Source organism: Ochotona curzoniae, unplaced genomic scaffold (assembly GCF_017591425.1).
Source record: "Ochotona curzoniae isolate NIBS_2020 unplaced genomic scaffold, NIBS_Ocur_1.0 contig_2699, whole genome shotgun sequence".
Lineage (NCBI taxonomy): Eukaryota > Metazoa > Chordata > Mammalia > Lagomorpha > Ochotonidae > Ochotona > Ochotona curzoniae.
This window is the reverse complement of record NW_024465561.1, coordinates 1,390,623-1,416,336: the sequence shown is the minus strand read 5'-3', so window position 1 is coordinate 1,416,336 and position 25,714 is coordinate 1,390,623. Positions and strand designations below refer to the sequence as shown.

Below are 25,714 nucleotides of genomic sequence, written 5' to 3'. Positions count from 1 at the left end.
GAGACCTGGAAGAATCCAAGCTCCTGTCTTCGGATCGGCTCAGCTCTGGTCATTGCAGCCACTTGGGGAGTAAATCAGCAGATAGAAAATCTTCCTCTCTGTCTCTCCTCCTCTCTCTGTTTATCTGACTTCCCAAACAAACAAACAAAAAATTGCCTTTCCAATCAAAATAAGTAAATCTTTACACAAAAACAAAACAAAAAAGATCATGTGAGAAATATTACCTGTAAGTTGATTTATTTACTTATTTATTTTACTTGAAAGAGATCTCACATCGCTGGTTCACTCCTCAGATGGCTGTAGCAGCTGGTGCTGGGTCAGGTTGAAGGCAGGACCTCAATCCAGGCTCCCACGTGGGTTCTGGGGAACCCGTAAGCTGTCAGCTGCTGCCTCCTCAGGTGCACAGAAGCAGGAAGCTGGGATTGAGGATGGAGCCTGGACTTGAACCCAGGTTCTCTAATAGGGGATACACGTGTCCCAAATGATATATTTCCTTTTTAAAGATCTTTTTTTCTATGTTTGAAAGGCAGAGGCACAGGGAGTGGGGCACGGAGAAAACTGGTGACATCTTCCGTCTGCTGGTTCCTGCCCGAGATGACCTCAACAGCCAAGTCTGAGCCAGGCCAAAGTCAGGGAACAGGGACTTTATCCATTGCTTTTTATTTTTTTAAGGATTTATTTGCATTGTAAAGTCAGATTTACAGAGAGAAGGAGAGACAGAGAGAGAGCAATCTTCTGTCCGCTGGTTGACTCCCCAAATGGTCACAATGGCCGGAGCTGAGCCGATCTGAATCCAGGAGCCAGGAGCTTCTTCTGGGTTTCCCGCATGGGTGCAGGTTCCCACGGCTTTGGGTGGTCGTCCACTGCTCTCCCAGGCCACAGGCAGGGAGCTGGACGGGAAGTGGAGCAGCCGGGACACAAACCAGTGCCCACATGAGATCCTGGCATGTGCAAGGTGAGTATTTAGTCACTTAGTCATTGTGCTAGGCCCCTTCTTTTTTATTTTTAAAAATTTATCTTTATTTGAAAGGCAGAGCAACAGAAAGATAAAAAGCGAGAGAGACTGGGGTGAGGAAGGGAGCTCTGGGAAGACCCCTGGGAGCAGGGGTACCAAGGGCAGGGCTTTGTCTGTTGTCCCCACTTCTGTGAGCCAACAGATACTCAGTTAGTACTTCAGAGTGAATGCCCGGGGCCTGGGGATGTGTCCTCTAGGTGGAGGGAGTGTGAAGACCTGAGAGGGGGACACATCTGGCGTGTCCTGAAGGGGAGGGGCTGCTGCAGCTCATGGGTGGGGAGTGGGATTAAGGGCCCTGATCGCAGATGACCGGGCCGCACAGCTACTGCTAAGGTGTTGGGGTGTTGTTTTATATATTGTGAAGCCACTTTGTAGTTTTGAGAAATGTGCTTGTTAATTTGAAAGGCAAAATGATAAAAGCAGGAAGAGAGAGATCTTGCACTTGCTAGTTCACTTTGGCCAGACCTGGGCCAAGCGCTTGGACCATCCTCTGCTGCCTTCCCAGGCGCATTAGCAAGGAGCTGAATCTGAAGCAGAGCAGCTGGGACAAAACTGGCACTCAGATGTAGGCATTCCAAGGGGCGGCTTAACCCACCACACCACAGCACCAGCCTCTGTTGGTTAATGTTAAGCAGAGAATATATTGGGATCTTTTATTCTCTTTTCCTTTTATTGAGGTGAAATTCACGTGACGTAAGATTTGCTATTTTAAGGAGTTCATTCAGTGTTGTGCTAACACCACATTTCTATTGAATCTCCAAACTTCATCACCCCAAAAGGATCCTTAGCACATTAAGCAATCTCTTCCTATTCCTCTTTCCTAGTGCCCTGCAGCCCCCATCTTTCTATGGATTTCCCTGGTGTGGACATGTCACATGGGTGGAGTCACCCCAAATGTGAGCTTTTGTGTCTAGGTTCTATCATTCAGGCCAGCCAGGTGTTAGCACCACATCCCTTTTTGTGGCTGAATAATATTCTATTGGTGTGGGTGTATTCCCTGGAGCTAAGGCTTATAAGTCCTTTTTATTTACTTATTTATTTTTTTATCAGAAAGTCAAAGTCACAGAGAGAAGGAGAGAAAGAAAGATCCTCCATTCGCTGATTTACTCCCAAAGTGGCCTCAAAACAGCCAGGGCTGAGCCAATCCACAGCCCTGGAGCCTCTTCCAGGTCTCGCATGTGGGTGCAGGGTCCCAAAGTTTTGGGCCATCCTTGACTGTTCTCCCAGGCCGTTCAGGGAGCTGAACGGGAAATGGGGGAGCTGAGACATAAACTGGTGCTCCTATGGGATCCAGCACATTAAAATGAGGATTTTAGTCACTAGGCTATCGCATCGGGCCCTGGAAGCCATGACTACGGCTGCCACCTTGGAAAGTAGCTACAGTTGGGTAGGAGTGGAAACAGGGTGGTCAGTGAGGAAAACAGAGGAGGAGCAGGCAGGTGACAGCCTTGACCTGGGCTCGAGGGACCACAGGGTCAGGCGTGCCGCCAGGTTAGGTGTGCCCAGGGAAGCAGAGAGGCCCTGGTGCTGCCTGCTGGATTTGGTTGGGGCTTCTGGGACATGGGGTCGGTAGAGTTGGGAAGCCCCTCTTCTCCGGATGTGGTCGTGGGAGACGCCTGGTTAAAATCCAGGCAGATGCACAGACTATTGTGTGGCTGGAGCATGAATTATACAGTTCGCCCCCAGTGATGGCCATCTGGGTGGTTTACAGTCGTCGCTAGCATAGCGGCTGCCACCATAAACTTGGCCAGTGGATTTGTGGGAGTGTTCCTGAGGGATAAATTCCAAGCGGTGCAAGTGCTGGGTCAAAGGCTAGGCGTTGTTTTAAGCACCCACTGCCAGTTGGCTCTTCACCGTGATTGTCCCAATTTATATTCCCACCAAGGGAACGTGACGAGGTCACATTTCCCACATTCTTGCCACCAGCGGGTATTTTCAGTGTTTGAGGAAAGTCCTCGCTTATCCAAAAACTCAAAGTAATTTCTGACCAGTTTAACCTGATATGGTTGTATATCAGTCCCCATGTGGCTGTACTGTCATTTACTCATTTATGTAGCTGGTTCTTTTGTTTTAAGATTTACTTTGTTTTTATTGCAAAGTCAGATAAATAGAGAGGAAGAGAGAGGAAGATCTTTCGTCCGTTGATTCATTCTCCAAGCAGCCACAACAGCCAGAGCTGAGCTGATCCTCCGAAGCCCAGAGCTTCATCCAAGTCTCCCAAGTGGGTGCAGGGTCCCAAGACTTTGGGCCATCCTCAACTGCTTTCCCAGGCTGCAAGCAGGGAGCTGGATGGGAAGTGGGGCCACCGGGATTAGAACCAGCAACCATATGAGATCCCAGTGCATGCAAAGCGAGGACTTTAGCCACTAGACTAAAGTGTCAAAAAAAAAAGTGTAAAGTATAAAGCCCCAGGCCCGATGTGTAGCTGTTTTTTAATATGGCACCATTTTTCCAGGTGTTTGTGTTACATCACTTCCTCTCTCAGGATGGATTCTCTAGAGAGAGTGAGTGTGAAAGAGAAAGACCTTTTTGGTGACTTGTGTCATACATTGTCAAAATGTCTCCTGGAAAGCCCATGTCAGTTTCCCTCCAGTTTCCTTCTCAGTGTAAATTGTGGTCGCCTTCCAGCTGCAGATCCCCAGCGCTGGCATGGCTGAGGTATTCTTTGGATTGTTCCTGCTGGGACTCAGAGTCTGCAGTAGGGCTGCACAACGAGGCGTTATCTGGAGTCTGAGCCCAACTTCAGCTAAAAGGGGGCCTGAGAAGGCCTTGGACCTTGTTTTGTTGTTTTGTTTTTCCCAGTTCTTAGCCGTATGACTGTGATTAATACAGCACCCACTGAGTCCCTCAGGGGCATGCCGACCCTCGGAGTTAGGGCCATAGTGGCAGGACCCTGGCGGAAGCCCCTAGAATCCCCAGAACTGTAATCCAGAGGCAAATCTGTATGTGTTAGGGGAGCTGCATAGACAGGGCGGATGCAGGGGGTGAGGGCACAGCCCCACCAGCCGGCCTGTGTGGTGAAGAGGCCGGTGGATTTTGGAGGATGACCACGAATCCCTGTCACCGTCATCAGGCAGTCGCTGCCCCAAATGAGGGAGCTTTCTTGGAGTGGATCCACACAGCGCTTGGCAGCTGGTGTGAGCTCCCACCCTAGCTGAGACCTTGTTTTCCACTCCTGATTCTCAAGACCACCAGGAACCAAGAAGATGCACCCCACAGCCTTCCTCGGGGAGCGTTGGCCCTGCAGGATCCAGGCCAGAAACAAACTCAGCACCAGTGACTGACTAGAATCCTATCAGTTATTTAGACAGGGAGCACTTAACAAAAAGAATTGTTGACTGAGTATGAAGTTTGTTAACCAGCCATATGAAAGGGGGATAAGAGAACTAAGGGGGCATGTAGGTAGCAATTGGGACCCCCAAGGGCTGGGCAGACAAGAGAAAAGACTGAAAAAACTCAAACCAGGCCCAGAACTCTGCGGAGGGGGCCCTGTGGATTGCTACTGGTGACATTTGCTGGTTTTTGGATTTTTTTTTTTGGTTGGGGGTGGATCTGAGTGGCAACTTCTAAGAGATTTATTTATTTACGTACTTGAAAAGTACACTGACAGAACGAACAAGAAATCTTCCAGCTGCTGGTTTACTCCCCAAATGGCGGCAATGGCTGGGACTAGTCCGGGCCCAAGCCAGCAGCTAGCAGCTCCATCTGGGTCTTTCTAATGGGTTTCAGGGGCCTAAGCACTTGGGCACTCTCCCAGGCCATCAGTAGAGAATGGAATTGGAAGTGGAGCAGCTCGAGCTACAACTGGCTCTCTTGGGTGGCAGAATCCCCAACATTGGCATGTGTACCCAGCACCCATGAGGCATTTCATTGCAAATGAGCCCCTGAACACACAAGGTCCCCGCATGTCCAGGCCGAGTGCAAGCTGACCTGTCGCCTGGGTCTGATGGGCGGGCTGATGCAGAGATGGGTGGAGCATCCGAAGCAAGCAGGGGTGCTGCACAGGGCCTGGGGCAGGTGGCACTAGGCACTTGTGGTGTGGACCGCTAGGGTTTGCCTCAAACCCATGCCCTTTGCCTTTTAATAAATCCTTTGTGTCTCCCTGCCACTGAGCCCTGCCAATAACCACACACCTGCCCACACCGGGGAGTGACCACATGGCCTGAGCTGCTATCAGTATTTGGGTGCCATCATTTCTATGACATTGGGTCCTGCCCTCTGGGTGTCAGGTGAAGATAATTATTTTCTAAGTGTGAACTAGCCCAGGGAGAGGGCAGGAGGAGGACTTCCAGTTAGCTTTTTCCGTGTAGGGCCAGAGTTGATGGGTGTATAACTTCCCTGGCAGAAGCAGGCAGATGGGATGGGCCTGGCGCCAAGGGCCAGTTTAGCCACCCCGCTGTCAGGAGTCCAGAAGGAGACCCGCAGAAAGTAACCAATCCCTGTCCTGAAGAATCAACAGGAGGGGCTGGCTCTGCAGGTGTTGGGGTGCTGCAAACTGGAGTTAGTGGGGGAGGGGACAGCATAGGGAAGAATGGGACCAACCTCCTTGTGTTTCCTCCAGCCTGCCATCTCCCGCTGGCGCCCTCTATTGGCAGCTTCCAGCAGGGAACAGCTGGCAAAGCAGAAGGTGGGTTGCACAGGGGCTGGGTGGAGAGAGTGGGCTTGGAGCAAAGGAAGTCCCAAGTCCTTTAATTGGTTTGATGCACTTAGGCAGCCCTCTATCGTTTGCATAGGTGGCTAGTCATTTCAGTTTTTCTCTGATGTCATCCTGGAAACTGAATTGCTGTCAGCAGAGGGGGTTCTATAGCAGTGGAGGAAGGGAGACATCTCTAGCAAGTGGTTGTCTTTGCTGGGAAGGAAGGGTGAGGAGGAGGCACAAAGGATGTTCCAGAGACCAAGGAAGGAACCCAGAGGGGGCTCGCAATCTCCCAGCCTCTTCCTGCCCTGGCTTCAGAACAAAACCCAGACCTGACCACCTCACAGTGGGCACCTTCCATGGGCTCCATGGTCCCCACAGCAGCTCCTGTGCCCATGACCCATTCTGACATCACCCCTGCTCACACCCTCCACTGCTGTGGGGGCAGAATCTAGTCTGTGGTCCCAGCCCACAGCCCTGCAGGGCTCTGGTCCTGCCCCCAAGCCTTTCCTCCCTTCCTGCTCTGCCACAGCCTCCCCGGATGTTGCTAGCTCCTTCCCACCCAAGGCCTCCAGCTTGCAGGGCGGGACTGCCTGCAGCCTCTGTTTCTGAGCCCTGCCTTGTCTTTGACCATCGCACACTTACAGTCACTGGCTGGAGTTGCACTCAGCCAGTGGAGGGCGCTCAGTGAACATCAGAATGGAGCCTTCAAACAGCTCACGGAAAATGAAATGAAAACACAAGTTTATTTTGGTACCCCCAAAAAAATCTCAAAGTCCATTCATACAAGGGGGTTTCAGTAGAATCAAGAGGATGTATATTAATAAGCCATGCACATGGACTTGCATTTTTTTGTATCAAAATAAACTTATCTACATTCCATTTCCCCCCCCTCCCCCCGAGACCTTCCTGCTGTTTGTTGAGTGGATGAACGAGTGAACAGGTGGGAAGGGCATAGTGGCTACCGCACGGCGCAGGACATGGCGGTGAGGCAGGAGAGACTCAGGGAGCAAACTGTGGGAAGATGGACGTGGACAGTGAAGTTTAGATAGTGGGCACCATGGCCCCAGGTGTAGCCAGGGAGTGCATTAGGGACCCTCCAGCTGCCACCTGGGGGGGGTCAAGCCAGTGGTTACCTGTGCAGGTGCAAGCAGTGAACACAGAGCTTAGTTGTTCAGTTTGGAGTTTGAGGGGCAGGGACAGAAAGTGGGTGCTGTGCCCGGGAGAGGAAGGCTTCTGCCTGGGGTGGCACTGTTGGTTGCAAGGCACTGTTTGGAGGAGGGTGGAGGCCGAGGTCCTGGGGTTCTTCCCATCCGTCTGCATCCATTCCCTGAGTCTCCCAGAATCCGGCGAGGAACCACACACCTGCTCCCGACCCTGCTCCTCAGGGCTTCGGGTCACAGATGGGCACCCTCCCAAGGCAACATGTTCGTGAATCCTGGCATCAGCTAACCCTCTCTGCCCTAGTTTTTTGGCATGTAGAGTGTGTGTGTGGGATGGGGGGTGGATGTCAGTCTCCCCCTACAGGTTGCTCTGGAGTCCCAGTGAACTCTTCAGGGGTGACCCCGGATGTTGGACTCACAGGGTGTGTGCTGGGGAGTGGAGGCATCTTGCCTGTGTGGCAGCACAGGAAAGAAGGGGTCTGCGCATCTAGGAGGCTCGGGGGTGGGAACGGTGGCAGGTGGCATTCCCCGGCTCTTTGCAGAGGAGGATGGGACGTGAGAGGTGGTGGGTCCTGCTCCTAGCTGCCACCAGGTGGCGCTGGAGATGACCGGCACCCCCAGCAGGCTCTGCCTCTGAAAGGCCCGTGGGTTGTGAGTCATGGGCTGGTGCAGAGACAGAGAAGGAAACCAGTACTCTGCAGGTAGAGCTAAGGGTGCAGATCCTGTGGTGTCCAGGGTGGTGGGTTCATGGGAGACTCCCCAGGAGGGAAGGGGAGAAATGCCAGAGAGATGGACAGAAGGTACATCACACAAAGGAAGTGGCCTGCGTGAAAGGAGAGTGACCTAGCAATGGCCGGGGAGCTGTCTGCAGCCTTGGACGCCGACCAGAGAGGCTAGCGAGGAGTGGGGAGGCCAGGGCACTGGGGCAGGTGGATCGTAAGAAAGGCAGGGTCTCTGGTCTGAGGTGCTCTGGGAAATGGATTGGGAGTCATGAATGGCAGCAATGAGGAGGCAAATGAAGTCGTCAGGAGAGTGGTGGGACCTGGGCAGTGGAGGGGGAGAGAAGTAGATTATTCTGGAAGCAGGGCTGCTGCCCCTACCTCAGGGAGAGAGGTCCTGATATGGGGCAAGGGAGTTCCTAAAACACCTGGCCCCACCTCCCAGTCCACCAGCCCCAACCCCCTGGTCCTCTGCCCATCAGGGACACCACTGCTTCCCCCCCTGAAATGGGCACCTGAGCCACCGTGGGGGCCTCCAGGGTCAGCTGTGGCTGTTCCCACAGTGGCTCCTGCTCATGAAGGTGACAAGGACACAGGAACAGAATAAGCACTCTGTATGCTCACCCCCACGAGTTCCCGAGGTCACTCTGGGACGCAGCCGACGTGTTGGGTCCCAGCCACATCACAGCCTTAGGGCTCTGCTGTCTGTCCTAGCCCCTGTGTTACCTGGGCGAATGCCGCATTATCCTCACTCTGGCCCTTTGCCTCATCTCTCGGCCCTTGGCTCTCCTTGTAGCAGAAGGGGTTGCCTGTGGGGTCTGCCTCTGCTCTCCCTGGCCCGGGATTGCATCTCGGGCCGTCTTCTCACTGCAACCTTGGGTCTGGTTCTCAGCCTGTCGTGGGCCGACTGTCGTTGGCCTTGGCTGTGTTCAGGGCCTGAGCCATCATCATTATGCTCCAGGTTGTGCGTTAGTCCCCGTGTCATCGCCTGAGTGTAGGTTCTGTTTGGGGCTTGGCTGCAAGTGGGATTGAGGCTGTGGGTTCTATTCTGACCCGTGCCACCTCTCCCCAGGCCAGGTCATCACTGAGGCCTGTGCCTGGCTCCCTGGCCCAGGTGCTGTCCAGGCCTCCTTCCCTTGTATTCCCTTAATCCTAGCCCTGCATGACCTTGACTTGCATCTCCATCTCTGATCTTTTGGCACAGGTGAGGGCTGGGAATGGAGGCAGTGTGCCTGGCAGGGGCACCCCAGGAGCCAGCTCACTGGGGTGGGAGTTGTAGTGAGTGCTGTGCTCGGCACCTTGCTACAGGTGGGCCAGCTGTGCAGAGGCAGGAGAGCTCCAGCATGTGGGGGAGGGCTGGAAGTGGGGGCTGTGTCTCCAGGCGCACCGCATGGGTCTGTGCTGTGGTCTGTAGTTTCTGAATCATTGGGCTGGGCTACATCTTGCACATGTGTGTAGAGGGGAGCATATTAAGTCCACACTTGTGGCGTAGAAGTGGCTGTGTGTGGAGTCACACATGCAGAGTGTGTGTATTGGATGGGGTGGGTGAGGTGCCCGACTTCTCCCCACCCTGTATCCTGTCATTAGCTGGAGGTAGGCTTGTGTCCCTGTGGTCAGAGTGACATGGCATATTCCAACCCAAACCCTTCTCGCTGATCCACACCCAGCCCTCTGGGGCCTTGGGACCGCCTTCACACGCACATGCAGGTCACCCTGCCTGTTGTTGCCCCACCCTCTCCTCCCCTTCCAACTCATCCTCCCTCCTCCCCCTCCTCCTCATTCCTCTGCTCGTTTCCCTTTTCTCTTCTCCCCTCCTCTCTCCTCTCCTCCCCTCTGCTCCTCCCTCCTCCCTCTATCCTCTCCTCCCCTCCCCTTGCTTCTCCCCTTCTCCCTCTGCTCCTCCCCCTCTTCTCTCCTCCCCTCCTCCTGCTCCTCCCTCCTCCCCCCTCTGCTCCTTCCTCCTCCCTCTCTCCTTCCCTCCTCCTTTCCTTTATTCCTCTCCCCTCTTTTTCTTCTCTCTCTTACTCTTCCCTCCCCTCCCCTCCCCTTCTCTCCTCTGCTCTCCTTTCTGTGCCTCCCCAAGACTCAGTTTTCCCATCTGTAAAGTAGGGTGGAGGTGGCCGTGGGGGAGGTGCTGCAGATGAAGGACTGTGAGGGGTTGGGCACGCAGTGGACCCTGAGCATGTGTCCCTGAGGGCGTGAGGAGCTCTCACGCTGATGGCTGATGGCTGTCGGCAGTGCTTGGGTGTGGGAGGTAGGGCCTTAGTGGGAACCTTGACCTAGGAGGGGACAGGAGGGAATGGATGGGGCAGGGAAGTGGCCAGGGAGCCTGAGTTCAGGAGGTGGACTCCTGGGACCAGCCCAGGCTCCCGGTCCCTCTCTCCCTGGCCACTCTGCTTTGGCACATTTCCCTCTAAGTGCCCATCTCTATCTGCCCCCTCCCGGCCCCTCTCCTCCACCCTGCCTCCCTTCCAGCAGAAGGCAGACCTGGCCGTGGCCGCGTTCACCATCACAGCCGAGCGGGAGAAAGTCATCGACTTCTCCAAACCCTTCATGACCCTGGGCATCAGCATCCTGTACCGAGTGCACATGGTACGGTTACCCTGGGGACCCCGACTGCGCCTGGCATGGGGGCTGCAAGCCAGAGCCAGACTCATACTGCACCTCGGTTGGACCTCAGGGGCTGGGGGCAGGGACCAGGAGCATGGCACAGGCTACTGTTTCCCTGCAGGGCCGCAAGCCCGGCTATTTCTCCTTCCTGGACCCCTTCTCCCCTGCCGTGTGGCTCTTCATGCTCCTCGCCTACCTGGCCGTCAGCTGTGTCCTGTTCCTAGCTGCCAGGTGAGCACACTGCCCACTGCCTGGGATGGTGGGGCAGGGGGGCAGTCACATGTTCTTGTCCGGCTGGGCCGCTCCCCTTCTCGCTCCCCCGACTTCGCTCCCTTTTACCTCCCTGCCAGCTCTGTCCACCCACATCCTCTCCTTCGCTGCCCCTTCTCTCCCCAAGCTTCTGTCTACCTTCTTGTTGCTTGGCTTTTTCCTCCCACTTGGGTCCCCCCGTGTACCCACCTACGTTGTCTCCCTGCAGGCTGAGCCCGTACGAGTGGTACAACCCACACCCCTGCCTGCGGGCGCGGCCACACATCTTGGAAAACCAGTACACGTTAGGCAACAGCCTCTGGTTCCCTGTGGGGGGCTTCATGCAGCAAGGCTCGGAGATCATGCCCCGGGCATTGTCCACGCGCTGTGTCAGTGGAGTCTGGTGAGTGCCCGCTTGTCCTCCCTCCCCAGCCCCTCTCCTGGGCAGGTTCCCCCACTGAGATGAGCTGCGCTTCAAGGAAGGCAGTGGGGAGAGCTGCGCTTCAACTGCATGGCCCCCAGTGAGCCATTCTCCCTCCGTGCCTCAGTCTACTTACGTGGAGAAGAGGGTTGAGAAGGCCTGTGTCTCTGGGCTGTTGGAACCCAGTGGGGCGGGCCTGCCAGGTGCTGCCTGGAGGGGTGACAGATTCAGAGTGCCTGGCCAGGTGCTCACGCCACACGCTTTCTCCTCCCTGAATCCCCTGGTTGGAGGGGGGTCCTGACAGCCCAAGATGCTGCGGTGAGGGTAGATGCCCCAGCCCGTGATGTCCGCCCACAGTTTAAAAACCCTTGGCATCAGACCCTTAGATCCCCAGCAGCTGCATTCCCAAATCTCTTCCTGCAGATCCTGAAAGCCCACGGCACTCCTGCCTGGAGCTGGGGCCTGTGCTGGTGCCCTTAGGCTGTGGTTTCTGGTCAGGCCTCCATGAGCATTCACATGGGCTCCCCTTCTCTCTTTTTGTCTCTTCTATTTGAGAGTGAGGAAGTGTGAAGGTCTGCTGGTTCACTCTCCCCTCATGACTGCAGTGGCTGGCCTCCTTTGGGAATCAGTCCAGGTCTCCCACATGAGTGACAGGACCCCAGTTCCCGGGGCTGTCACCTCTGCCTCCTCATTTCTAGCAGAAAGCTGGAGTCAGGAGTGGAGCTTGGAACCACCCAGGCACTCCTGTGGTATGGAATGCCCACGCCATACCTGCCGGGCCAAGCACTCGCCCATCTCCATTTTGGGACGTAGAAAGCTGAAGAGAATGCTGAGAGCAGGAAATAGTCTCTCCATTTTAAGGATTAGAAGGCCAAGACCCAGGGAGAGGGAGTGACTTGCTACAGAGCAGGCGTTCAGCTAGAGGCAGGGCCAGGGCTCACCAGCCGTGCTGGCCTGAGGTCCTGCTCCTAATGCCCTTGGTAGTCTCTCTAGGGTGGTGCAGGCATCCCTCAGATGCCCCCAGTCAGAATCCACACACACATGACCCTCACTCAGGTGTCTGGTGAGTCCCAGGGTACATGCCAGGTACCCAGGTACCACCTCCCTGCCACCGGAAGCCGGAAGAGTTACAAATAGACAGGTGCCACGTCTATGCAAAGAACGCATCCCAGAGACGCTGTGTAACAAGACTTGCTCGAGATGAGCCCTACTATGGCAGGTTTTCCTGGCTCCCAGCTGTGGCATTTGCTTGCCAAGGCTGTGGGCTGAGTCCCTGAGTCCCCTGGCATGGACATTTGTGAGTCTTAATCTTTTATAAATGCTTTCAGATTTGCATCCCTTCAGTGGTACTCATTAGTTTCTCTGGCTCCTGCAAAAATGTGCCAAGGAGGCAGTGGCTTCAGACCACACAGCTGTTCTGTCATGGCTTGGGGTGCACAAGAGTTTGGGCTGGTATTGACATAATAGATTAAACTGTCGCCTGTGGTGCTGCCATCACTTGGCACCCATTTGAGTCCTACCTGCTCCACTTCCAATCCACTCCCTGTTATCGTACCTGGGGAAGCTGCAGAGGCTAACCCAAGTACTTGAATCACATAAGAGACCTGGAAAAAGCTCCTGACTCCTGATGGACCAGCCCACCTCTGGCCATTGCAGCCCTCTGGGGAGTGAACCAGTGGATGGAAGATCTCTCTTCTCTTTCTTTGTCTCTCTCTGAAATTCTATATTTTAAGTTTTTTTTTTTTTAAAAAAAGGCAAAAAGATGTAGGACTTGGTGTCCTGGGCAGTGCTGGCTCCCTCTCGAGGGTCCCTGGAGTCCCTCTCTGCCTGCCTTCTAAGTCTTCAGTGGCCACAAGCATCCTTTGGAGTGTGGTGTCATCTGCAGTGCTCGCTGTCACTCACGCTCTCTCTCTCGCTCACTCTTACTCTACTTCTTCTTCAGCTCCTCAGACCTCCTGGGATCCCATTGCACCCTCTTTGATAGTCAGGGTCAGCCCCCGGCAAGATGTTTATTGAGTCGCATTTGCAAAAGGTGACATAGTCAAGTGTGTGAGGGATTGGGATGGCGAATCCATGGGATGGGCTGGTCCCACATTGCAGATGCCCCAACGCCATAGACTAATGTCCCCAGCACAGCCGTGGGTAGGAGGCATGCATCATGTGCTACTAGGAGGCAGAGGGGCTGCAAGGGCACTGCCAAGGTGTACAGGGAGTAATCCGGCCCAGATCCCACGTCAGCCAGGAGCCGGTGGCTGCCTCTGCCAGCCAGCCTTCCTGTCCCATCTCCCTGGCCAGGCGCTTCCTGCCTCTTCCTGTTGCTGTCACCCAGGACGTCCCCTGCTCCCAGCCTCCTTGACTGGAACCGTTCATCCCAGGCTTGCTTCCTTTGGCACCCCAGAGCCCCCATTCCCAACACGTGTTTGCTCATCTCCAGGTGGATGGGGCCTCAGCATCCCTGCCCTCATGGGACTTGTAGGGGTAGGGTGCTGTGGGGTGGGTGCCACTGTCCCAGGGGTATGGTAGGTGCCTGACTCAGGTCAGCCCAGCCAGGACCTGCTCCCTGAGCCCTCCCAGGCAGCTTCCACTCCACTGCCACCTCCTGTAGCCTCACTCCTTGCCATTCATGTCAGCTCTGCTGCAGAAATCAGCATTTATGAGGCTTCCCTCTGACCACAGCCCCGTCCTTCCCATCCCTCCTTGGTTCCTGTGTGGTGAGCCATTGGCCTCCTGCCCTGTTCGAGAGCCTGCTTCCCATCCGCCCAGCTCTAGGCCGGTGCCTGGGCCATCTTCAGCTCTGTCCTCACTTCCCTAGGCCATTTCTTTCCTGTGCCCTCCTGGTAAGAAAACCTCCAACCTCAGTTCCAGCTAGCAGCATGCTGGTGTGTCCAGGTCCTGCCTGGCCTGGGACAGCAGATATCCCAGACCCCCTTTCTAGAAGTGCTCTCTGGACTGCTCCCAGGCTGCTGGGCCTCTGGTTCCTCCTGCCCTCAGCTCCTCTGCCTGTGTTTCCCTGTGGTCTCCCCATCCCTCCAGTGGTGCCCTCAGCCCTGACTGATGACCGGTCAGGGCTCACACACCCAGAGCCTTCTGATCACAAATGTTTTTTAATACTTCCTTTTCCACCCTGAGCTAAATTCAAGTGTGCTCTATCTATCTAAGTAGACATTTTAAAAATGAACAGAATGCTCTGCTTGCAATATGAAGGGAGGAAACAAACAAAGCAGTTTCTAATCAAACGGCAGCAGAAAGGGCCAGAGGTCAGGAGGCTCCATCTGACATGCATGAGCTTGGAATGGCGAGATCCCTGAATTGGAGTTTGTCAGCTTGGAAGCAGTTGTCAGGAGTGTGTGTGTGCAGTCACGAATCCCCGTGGATGTGACTGTTTGCTAACTGGGCTAGTCGGAGGCACCTGCCTTGGTCACTCACTTCTGAGTCCAGGCGCTCTCAGAGCCAAGAGTCTCCCCAGGGCAAGCAAGAGGTGTCCCTCTGGAGACTTGGATTTATGTTATATAAAGGCATGGAAGACACCCTGGACTCAGACTGTCACAGGCTGGATTTTCTCCATTCAGACTGAGCTATACATTGCCAGACATGCACCCCATCTTTGGGAGCCCCTCTGTCTGGCAGAGTGCCCATACTTTGCCAAACATCCTCCCACACCTGAGACCCTGCCAGGACCCACTCACCCACTCTGGGCTTCCTTGGCTATCTCTCTGTCTCTGCACTTACCACTGCACTCCCTATCTCCAAGCCAGATCCCTCAGGTGCCCACAAGTACCCCCTGACCGGCCGTGTCCAGGTCAGAGCACATGTCTCAGAGAGGTGGCGTGCGTCCCCCAGGAACCGGGTGTCCGAGTTTCAGTTCTGTTTGGCAGGAGGTTGTATTGATCACTCTTCCGTCAAGGCCTTACTCCAGAGTCTCGCATCGGGCATTGCCTGCACACTCCACACGGGACCACTGTCGAGTTCATTATCATCGGCTAGGAATGGGTGGGGCATGAGGGGTCTTCAGGGAGTGGCATGGCCAGGAGGGAGGACAAGGGGGCCTAGGATAAGACAGCCAGCTGACAGGTGTCTCTTCACAGTCTGTCACCAGGATGGTAATGGCAAACATTTGCACAGCAGGGGCTGTGGGTCAGGTGAGCTCACTCCTCGCACACCTGGAGGAGCGACCATGGTCACCCTGCCCACACAGGCTAGGGGACGGAGATGAAACTTCAAGGGCACATGGCTGGGCGGAGATGGAACCGCCCGGATTTGGGGACTTTCCAGGTGTCTTTCTGTTACCGATTTCTAATTTAGTTCCACTGAGGCCAGAGAACATCCTCTGTAGGACTTTAATCCTGGCCAACGTACTGAGGCTGGTTTCCAGCCCAGCATTTTGTGTCTTCCAGCCCACGGCCTGTGCGCTCCTGCAGGCTGTGATGTACAAATGCAGGTGAGGACCGGTAAGCTGATCTATAGACAGGAAGAGAGACAGAGAGGAAGATCTTCTGTCCATTGATTTGCTCCCCAAGAGGCTGCAACGGCTAGAGCTGCACTGATCCGAAGCCAGGATCTAGGAACTTCCTCCAGGTCTCCCGCGCAGGTGCAGAGTTCCAAGGCATTGGGCAATCCTCAACTGCTTTCCCAGGCCACAAGCAGGGAGCTAGATAGGAAGCAGGGTCACCAGGATTAGAACCGGTGCCTATATGGGATCCCAATATGTACAAGGCAAGGACTTGCCGCTAGGCTACCCCACTGGGCCTGGAAAGAGACTTATTCTTATTTGAAAGTCAGATTTTACACAGAAAGGAGAGTCAATGAGAGAGATTTTCTGTCCGCCAGTGTATTCCCCAAATGGCCATGATGGCCAGAGCTGAGCCAATCCAAAGCTGGACCCAGTCTTCCAAGTTTCCCGCATGGGTGTATGGGCCCCAACACTTGAGCCACCTTCTGCTGCTTTCCCAAGCACGTTAGCAGGAAGTTGGATGGGAAGTGGAGCAGAGCCAGGACACAAACCAGTGTCCATATGGGATGCCAGCACCACAGGATGGAGGGTTAGCCTGTTGAGCCATGCCACCAGTCTCTTGACTGAAAAAAAAAATTTTTTTTAATCTGTAATTTCACTTTATTTGAAAGGCAGAAACAGTGAAAGGTAGATAGAGAGTTTGAGAGATCTCTGTCCTCGGGTTTAGCCCCAAATGCCCACCGGGTCTCCCACATGGGCGACAGAGGCCCCAGTACTTGAGCCCTTCTCCGGTGCCTCCCGGAGAGTGCATTAGCAGGAAGATGGGACCAGATATGCAGTAGCCAAAATCAATCTTAGGACTTGATCCATGAAATACAAGATGTGGGTATCCCAAGCAAGGAGTGAACTGTTGTGCCACAAACCTGCCCCTCACTTTAAAAGTTTTGTTCAATTCCTTTTAAAGAAGATTTTATTTATTTAAAAGACCGAGTCGGGACCGGCACCATGGCGTAGTAGGCTAAGTCTCCACCTGCAGTGCCGACATCCCATATGGGTGCTGGCTCATGTCCTGGCTGCTCCACCTCCAGTCCAGCACCCTGCTTATGACCTGGGAGAATGGTCCAAGTCCCTGGACTCCTGCAACCACATGGAAGACCCAGAAGAAGCTCCAGGCTGCAAGCTTTGGACCAGAGAGCTCTGGCCATTTAGGAAATAAACCAGCAGATGGAAGACCTCTCTCTGTCTCTCCTTCTCTCTGTAAAATATGCCTTTTTAAATTTTTTATTTTAAATTTTGAATGTTATGGTACTATTCTGTATAGTTTGGGATTCCCCTACCCCCAATTCCATCCCCTGACTGATTTCCCCCATATTGTTACAACAATACATTCCTTCATAAGGAGCTACAATTCCATCAGTCTGCTATTTAAGTGTGCCTCAACATCACTGCTATAATGTCAGACATTAAATCAAAATAAATCTTGTGGTCTGGGAAAGCAGTTGAGAACGGCCCAAAGCCTTGGGCCCCTGCACCCACATGGGAGACCTAGAAGAGGCTGCTGGCTCCTGGCTTATGATTGGCTCAGTTCCAGCTGTTGCGGCTGCTTGGGGAGTGAATCATTGGATGGAAGATCTTCTCTGTCTCTCCTTCTCTCCGTATATCTGACTTTCCAATTAAAAAAAAATCTTTAAAAACAAATAAATAAACTTTTAAAAATAGAAATAAATCTTAAGAAAAAATAAAAGAATGATAGGAAGAGACAGAGCAAGATAGATCTTGATGCACTGGTTCACTCCCAGATGGCCACAGTGGTCATAGCTGACCCAGGCTGCAGCCAGGAGCCCAGACTCCCATCCAACTCTTTCACATGGGTGGCAGAGACCCAAGCCATTGTCCACCGCCTCCCCAGGCACATTGGCTAGGAGCTGCATCCCTGAAGCAGAGCAGCCAGTTCACTAACTGGTACTCACATGGGCTGCTGGAGCTGCAGGTGGCAGGTTTAACCAACTGTACCACAATTGCTTTCCTTTCTGTCACACAGCATGACAGGTTCACCTCCTCGTGTCCCTGCGCGTGCTCAGTGCTGACTCTGTCACCTCCCACCCTCGCAGGTCTGGGTCTGTGGAGCTTCCCAGTCTCGTGTTTGTTGGTCACTTCTCTGAGCGCCCGTGTCTGTCCAGTCGTGTTTAGACAGATGACGTGCCTTGGGAATTTTACTGTCCTCGTTGTTGAACGCGTTTCTTGAAAGTCTTGGCCCTCATCCGGCAGGCAGTGAGCTGTGAATTATTTAGAGGCGGGCAGGCCTGGTTTTAAGCTCTCTGGGGGCAGATCCAGCATGGCTTTCCTTCGAGGACTCACTGTGCCTGTCATGCTGCCCAACTGAGTTTCTCCTGAGCAGCTCGTGTATTCTAGGAGGTCCCTCTACCCAGGCTGCAGGGCGTGTAGAAGGCTCCCGGGCCTGGGTGAGTCTGGAAATTTTCACCTTGAACATTTTCCTTGTCCCCTTCCACGGGTTTCACTGCACACGTGTTGAGGTTCACACTCAGCCAAAAAATTAATTTCTGGAACTCTCATGGGCTGTCCGGGCTTCCCCTCTTGACCGTGCCACTTGCACTGTCCCAGGGCTCACCCTTGCTTCAGCCCCTTGGATCATTGCCCTGAGACACCAGGGGCTGGCTGCCTGGAAGCAGTTTCCTCCAGCTCTTGTGATGGGGCATGGGTTATCTCCGGGCTCCGGAAGCAACACGTAAGCCCAGGGAACCTGCTCCAGCACCTTACTCTGGCCAGTCCCCCAGAAAGCAGTCACTAAGTCTTCTGGGTACAGGGGTTGCTGATGTCCCAGGGACTGGGGGTGCATGGCCACAGCACAGGGTGTCATGGGCTCACTCCTGCAGCTTACCCCTCCCACCCCTCAGGTGGGCCTTCACCTTGATCATCATCTCCTCCTACACGGCCAACCTGGCCGCCTTCCTCACCGTGCAGCGCATGGAGGTGCCCGTGGAGTCAGCTGATGACCTGGCAGATCAGACCAACATCGAGTATGGCACCATCCACGCAGGCTCCACCATGACCTTCTTCCAGGTGAGGCCACCCAGAACTGCACATGCCTGGTGTTGGGGACACTGGGCAGGTGGGGGTAGGGGTACAAATCCATGCCCATGCCCCGGGGGAGATGGAAAGGAAATGAAAGTGGCTCTGACAGGAGGACTTGGGCCAGGGACTGCAGAGGCCTGGAGTGCCGGAGCAGGGCACTCTCACCAGGCCCTGCTGCAAGGAGGTGGCAGTGGTGACTGTGCGGTTGACCGACTGGTTGGGGAGAGGCCGGAGCTGGGTGGGCCTCACCTGTTGAGGAGATGGGGAGAGAGAGGTGAACTTGCAGTCTCCCCAGTGTATGGAGGAATGGGCTGGAGAGCCATGGGGGCCTCTCTATGGGGCAGGGCATCTAGGCAGAGGAGTGTCTCCTCTTCTCTCGCCTTCCTGCTCTTTCGGGTCTCAGAGACTCTGTGGGGGGCAGGACTGAGGACAAGAAGGGGCGGCGAGGCCCTCACAGCCTCCGCTGGCACACCCTCTGTCCAGAACTCGCGGTACCAGACATACCAGCGCATGTGGAACTACATGCAGTCAAAGCAGCCTAGCGTGTTCGTCAAGAGCACGGAGGAGGGCATCGCCCGCGTCCTCAACTCCCGCTACGCCTTCCTGCTCGAGTCTACCATGAACGAGTACCACCGGCGCCTCAACTGCAACCTCACCCAGATCGGGGGCCTCCTCGACACCAAGGGCTACGGCATCGGCATGCCGCTGGGTACGGGGCCTAGGCGGGGAAGCCACGTGTGGCAAGTGGATCGGGCTTGGGGGTGGCCTCAGACAGGTGGTAGCAGACCCCGCCAGCCTCACACCCTCCAGCTGCACAGTGGCTCTGACGGGAAGACTTGGGCCAGGGAATGCAGAAGCCTTGAGTGCCAGGACAGGCCTAGGAGTTGTCACTTCCCACCTTGCGAGGTTTGAACCAGTGAAACTGGGTGCCCCTCAGTGCAAGTGGCCATGAGGCATCTTCCCTTTTGGCCTGAGAGCTCCTTAAGTGTGAGGACAGTCTGAACCAAACCCAAGGTCTGGCTCAGAATGGAAGCTGGAAAAAAAAATGCCTATGGGATTGGCAGGTGAAGGAATGCAGAGAGAGAGGGCAGGAGGGAGGAACCACCTGCCAGGGAAATATGGCTGAACCTGGGGCTGGAATCGTACCACCAATTCCTTGGCTTTTGAAGCCAGGGATATTCCAGTGGTGCCTGGGTTGGTGGTTTCCTACAGGGTACACGGCTAGAGCCCAGCTTTGCAGGGAGTCGGTACTGGGCCAGCGAAGCAGTGTGGCCTGCTGCATGGGGGACACGTCACTCACTTCCCTCCCTAACTGGTGCATCACCTCCTTCACCCACTAATGCCTGCCTCAGGTGGGAGGGTCTGCTTTGCTGGTCAGTGGGAGGCGTGAGTTCATCTCTGTAGACCAGGGTCCAGCCCACAGGAGGTGCCTAGCTCCTCACTCCCTCCCCATGTCTGGTTCCTGGCCATGGTGGATGTTCAGGACAGAGCAGATAAGAGAGGATGAACACAGGGCCCAGATGGGAGGTGTAGGGTGTTTGAGAGGGAGGTCCCGAGGTGGGCAGGGCAGCCTGGTGCAGAGCTGTGGTAGGAGCTCACTCCACAGGTCACCAAGGCTGCCAGCAGAGGCCAAGGTCACGGGTGGGACTGTGCTAGCAAGTGCCAGGAGCAGGATTCCTGGCAGACAGAGCCCAAGGTCACAGGGTGGGACTGTGCTGGCAGGTGCAAGGGCGCCTGTGAACAGTGGGGGCTGAGAGGACAGTGTGATTGGAGACCTGTCCTCCAAATTGGGAAGAGCTGGAGGGGACAGGGTCAAAGCATGTGAGGGCTGGGGGAGGGCAGGCCCGCTGGCCAACCCCTGCCCTGCCCCGGCCCAGGCTCCCCATTCCGGGATGAGATCACGCTGGCCATCCTGCAGCTCCAGGAGAACAACCGACTGGAGATCCTGAAGCGCAAGTGGTGGGAGGGAGGCCGCTGCCCCAAAGAAGAAGACCACCGCGCAAAAGGTCAGCTCCTGCCACGCCTCTCCCCAGCCCCTGGTCGCTGCACTCCCACACACCTCACCCCATGGCCCTGGCCCTTCACCTCGCAGGTCTGGGCATGGAGAACATCGGCGGCATTTTTGTCGTGCTCATCTGTGGCCTCATCATTGCTGTCTTCGTGGCGGTCATGGAGTTCATATGGTCCACGCGGAGGTCAGCAGAGTCAGAAGAGGTGAGGAGACCCGTGTGGGGCAGGGCTGGAACATCTGGGCCACACCTGGTTGGGGTGGAGGAGAGGTCATGGGCTTGGACAGACAGGGAGGTGAAGGGGGTCCTAGGAGATGGGACAGAGGGGCCCTAGGAGGCCACGGGGATGCGGAAAAAGGAGGTACAGGGAAGAAGGGGAGAAGCAAAGGCAGGAGCCGAGCTGGGTATGGGTGGTGGGGACAACCTTGGCAAGTGGGCACTGCTCCCATGCCCCCACCCCAACAGCTGGCTTCCCTAGCCCCTCCTGCCCAGTGCTGGCCTCAGACCACAGCGGCGTGCTGTCCCCATTCCCATCCTCCACTGTGTCATCTGTCTTCCCTGTATGGGATTGTGCTGTTCCTGCTAAACCCAACCCTCTCTGGACCCGACTTCCCCAATGCCACCTGGTTGCCCCCACCCCTCGCAGCCACGGCCACGCCTCGTGGCCCTGCTCCTTCCACTCCCCCCTCGTGTGCTCTCTCTTCCTCTCCAATCCACTTCTAATTTTGGCTGGCCACTGTAGCTGCTCTTGGCACTTTTCCACCTGGGGCCCAAGGCCTGACCTTGCTGCAGGGGACAGTGGAAGCACAGCACAGCTCTTCTAAGCCTTTTCCTGGCCTTGTGTGCCTCCCACCCTCACCCTTGCTTGGTGAGGTTCCTTGCTCCACCAGCCTCTGGCAGGAGCGGGAGGGCAGCCAGAGCTGCTCTTCTCTCTCTCAGTTCCCTTGGTGGCCCTGTCCAGCGGTGACCCTAAAGAACATCTGTGAGCTGGTGGTGGCTGTACTAGTTCCTTGTCTCCCCCATAGCAGCTTCCACAGCCTCTGTGGCATCACAGGAATCCAGGCGCACCTGAGTTGGGTGAATCTGGCTCCCCCACATCTTCAGTGGAGTCAGTCAGGGTTGCTGAGGCTGGAGGAGCCGACACCCACCCAGCCCCAGAGCAGCACTGACAGATCCTCTGCTGGTGTCAGGGGATCATGGCCAGAGGGCAGGATGGCAGAGGCCTCCTGCCCAGCTCCTGAACTTCCTGTTTGCTGACATCTGGTTTGGAAGCACAGCTCTGTGTTTTTGTCCCTGCCTGGCTGTCCACCGGCCTGAGCAGCTGTGTGCCCCCACCCCCAGCCTATATCCCCGCACACCCTATGTCTGATCCCTCAGCAAATCCTCAACCTTCAGACCAGGTCCATGCCCTCCACATACCACCCGATCCAGCCACCACCTTCTCAGCCTGGGACGTCCTGTCGCTTCCTGCCTGGTCCCTGCTCACCTCAGTTCCACAGTGATCCTAGAAAGACACAGCAGCGGCCAGCCTTGCGGCGCAGTGAGCGAAGCTGCTGCTCTGCTTCTAGCTCCCTATGCATCTGCCTTTCAAATCAATTGATTGATCTCTGTCACACACACATACACACACACCAACCATGGCTTAAGCCTCTCACTGGCTCCCATGCAAGTCACAGAACCAAAATTCTTCCTCAGGCCTCGTCTCCCCTTCTCCCTGCTCACCTGTCCCACCCATGACCTTTGCATGCTGTGCTGTGTGTCCAAGATGCTGTGCCAGGTCATTATGGGGCCCTCTCTTTGGGGCAGTCTCCCTTGAGCGTCCTGTCTCCAAACAGTGTCACTCCTACCCAGCAGCACCAGTCACCACTGAACACACACCACACATCAACACTTGTTGTTTTCTTTTAAGATTTATTTAATCTATTGTAAAGTAAGATATACAGCGAGAAGGAGAGACAGTGAGGAAGATCTTCTGTCCGATGATTCACTCTCCAAGCAACCACAATGGCCGGAGCTGAGCTGATCCAAAGCCAGGAGCCTCCTCCAGGTCTCCCACACAGGTGCAGGGTCCCCAGGCTTTGGGCCGTCCTCGACTGCTTTCCCAGGCCACAAGCAGGGAGCTGGAAGTGAAGCAGGGCACATGCAAGGCAAGGACTAACCATTAGACTACAGTGCCAGGCCCCCACTTGTTGTTTTCTAAAGTGTGCTGTGTTTATGTATTTGAAAGGTAGAGCAATTGAAAGAGGGAGAGACTAGAGACCTTTCAGCCATTGGTTTACACGCCAAATGGCCACAATAGCCAGGTCTGGACCAGGCTTGAAGCCAGGAGTCAGGGACTCCACTCTGGTCTCCCACGTGGGTGCAGGGACCCAAGGATCTAGGCCATCTTCCGGCCCTTTGCCAGACAGATTTGTAGGGCACTGAGTCAGGAGCGGAGCAGCCGGGCTGGAACCTGCACTCTGCTTCGCAAGCCACAACCCAACTCGATGCACCACGCGGTCAGCCCACAGACTTGTTATTTTCTGTCTGTGCACTTGACTGTGACTTCTGTTCATCGCCAGGGCTCAGAACACTCAGAACAGTGCTGGAGTCCAATGCAGACTCCTGCTGTGGTGACTGCAGGAATAGGGTGGGCGGCAGAACAGGAGAGGGAGAATGGTGGCATTTAGAGGCCTGGGCTGAGACTGGGGCTGTGAGAGATCAGAGACCTGCAAGGGAAGAGCACTGGGCAGTGGGGAGGTGAAGACAAGAGTGGCAAGAGGGGAGGGTCCCCGATGTGACTCCCCGCGCTGCCCGCAGGTGTCCGTGTGCCAGGAGATGCTGCAGGAGCTGCGTCACGCCGTGTCTTGCCGCAAGACTTCGCGTTCCCGCAGGCGCCGGCGCCCAGGTGGCGCCAGCCGGGCCCTCCTGTCGCTGCGTGCCGTCCGCGAGATGCGCCTCAGCAACGGCAAGCTCTACTCGGCCGGCGCGGGCGGCGACGCGGGAGGCGCACACGGAGGACCCCAGCGCCTCCTGGACGACCCCGGGCCGCCCAGCGGCGCGCGACAGCCCGCGCCCACGCCCTGCACCCACGTGCGCGTCTGCCAGGAGTGCCGGCGCATCCAGGCGCTGCGGGCCTCGGGAGCCGGCGCGCCTCCGCGTGGCCTGGGTGCCCCTGCCGAGGCCACCAGCCCGCCCAGGCCACGACCTGGCCCTGCCGTCCCCCGCGAGCTGGCGGAACACGAGTGACCACGGGCGGGGCCTGGACTGAACACAGGGACATGGCCCGCCCCAGGCCCCTGCTGCCCCCGCTGCCTTAGCGGGCGGAGAAGAGGACTTGTGCCCGGGGACCCGGGGTGCGGGCACTCGGCCCTCGCGCCACTGTGGACTCCGATCAGGCCCCGGAGCCTGCCTGTGCCCCCTGGTGCACTCGCGAGAAGGCGCCGCGGACGCCCGCACCCCCACCCCTCCCGGGCAAGCAGCCCCCAGGACCGCGGGACCGCGCCCGGGGTGGAGAATGGCTGCCCAGGACCCCCGAAGCTCGACGCGGCTCTCCACGCTTCTGGAGGGGGATCGGGCCTCTGGACAGGTGGGCGTCCCCTGGCGCCTCTCCATTCTTCTCTTTCTCTCCTTTTTGGGGGGAGAAACCTCGGAATTTCTATGAAGCCCCCCCCCCGGGAGGGGGTCTGTTGAGCCCCCGCCCCATCCCCCACCATATCTCAGTCCCTGTTGGAATAAAAAAACAAACAAAACCCCAAAACTGGGGATAGCCCGGTGTCATTTCCTGGAGCTCCGGGTATTGGAGGAGTGGCCCCCACGCTGGGGCCTGCCTGCGGCCAGCGGGTCAGCCCAGGTCCCGGCAGCCAGCCTCTCTCCGCTGACCTTCTCTCAGGACGGAGGGCGGCTGCGACAGAGACCCTGGGACATATGGAGGGAGATGCAGAGGTCTGGAGAGGCGGAGACACCGGAAACCGAGCCACGGAAAGAAGCCAGATGGGGCTGGGGGAGGGGAGGGCCTGGAGCTGGTCCCCACGCGGGAGCCGGGGGTGGTGCCCACGGCGGCGGGTGCGCCCCGCGCCTGTGCCATGGCGCACGTGTGTGCTCACGTCCGCGAGGCCCGCTGCGGGTGGGTGTCTGGGCCCCGGACTCCACGTTTACGTGCAGCCGCGGGGAGGGAGTGCGGGGTGCCAGCATGGGGCGCGGGGGAGAGCCGCCCAGGGCTGGCCCAGCGGGGGCGGCTCTCCCTTGTCCGCCCTGCTTCTGCGGATGGAGGCTCCTGTGGAGACTGCAGCTGAGAAAGGACAAGTGAAGGTCACTGGCAAAAAAAAAAAAAGCAAAAAAAAAAAAAAAAACGAGGCCGAGTAGAAAGGAGGGATGGAGAACTGGGGTGGAGAAGGACGTGAGGAGCGGGCGGAGCGGGGAGGAGGCTCGGGCCTGGGGGGCGAGAGAAGGGGAGGGGGCAGGGGCAGAGGTGGGAGGGCGAGAGGTGGGACGCCGTGGAAAACTTCAGGAAGATGTCCGAGCACGGAGAGGGTCGAGGAGGGGCTGGCCCCGGGCAGGGAGCTGTCCGTTCAGCACCCGGCGGCAGCATGGCGGGCTGCAGCGCCTCAGCAAGCGCCCCACACCCTGCTGTGTGTGTGTGTGCCCTTGAGGGGCATGGCGAGCGCCATCTCCCTTCCAAGCCCCAATCAATGCCCCTGCTCTGGGGCTGGATCCTGCGAGGTGACCAGAATGCGACTGTTCTCATCTCTGCCTCCCCGATACCCACCCCAACACACACAACAATACCAAGAAGCTCCTCTTCTCCAGGGGAGGGTGGGTGTCCCCTCGGGCTCTGAGCCCCTCTGCCTGCCTCACTGGAACGTAGATTCTGCTGTCTCCTCTGGGTTTTACATCTGGGGTGCTCCTGGTTTTCCATCCCCGTGCTTTGGCTAAGTCCCTTGCCTCTTTCACCTTCACCGGTGTGTATCTGTCACTGCTTCCCTGTGTTCTCAGCTGTGTCTGCAGCTCGCTGGCTGCGCACGGTGTGTGCCCGGTTCTTCCCTGGGTCTCCCCGTCTGTCTCTCGGGGCCAAGCTTCCCTGTCCCTCTCCATTCCTGTGACCTTCCTGAGTCTTCTCTCCCCGCGCTGACTTCCGCAGAGCCTCGAGCTGGAAGCGCCATGCACAGTCATCGTTCTCACCAGACGGGTGTCTGAGGAGGGCAGGCAGAAGTGGGACGTGAGCCTGTGTCTGGGTGGGATGTGGGGTGGGGGGCAAGGATTCCACCAGCCCAGATGTGCAGCAGGTGAGAAGTATAGGACCACCTGGGACCCAGGCTTCCCCCACCTCCCGCCATTCTCTCCGGTGCTCAACAGTGCAGGGCCACACCT

At 56.5% G+C, this 25,714-nt stretch overlaps 1 protein-coding gene across 1 annotated transcript in view; it reads left to right on the top strand.

The window, feature by feature from the left end:
* The window catches only part of GRIK5 (glutamate ionotropic receptor kainate type subunit 5), a 51,781-nt gene extending 27,680 nt beyond the window's left edge, over positions 1-24,101 (top strand). Inside the window, exons 13-20 of the mRNA XM_040976165.1 lie at positions 10,012-10,125; positions 10,265-10,374; positions 10,622-10,795; positions 18,179-18,344; positions 18,840-19,065; positions 20,234-20,362; positions 20,449-20,570; positions 23,165-24,101. Of these exons, the coding sequence (XP_040832099.1) occupies positions 10,012-10,125; positions 10,265-10,374; positions 10,622-10,795; positions 18,179-18,344; positions 18,840-19,065; positions 20,234-20,362; positions 20,449-20,570; positions 23,165-23,593 (1,470 nt within the window). The 3' untranslated portion in view covers positions 23,594-24,101. The remainder of the gene's footprint in view (positions 1-10,011; positions 10,126-10,264; positions 10,375-10,621; positions 10,796-18,178; positions 18,345-18,839; positions 19,066-20,233; positions 20,363-20,448; positions 20,571-23,164) is intronic.
* The last annotated feature ends 1,613 nt before the right edge of the window (positions 24,102-25,714 follow it).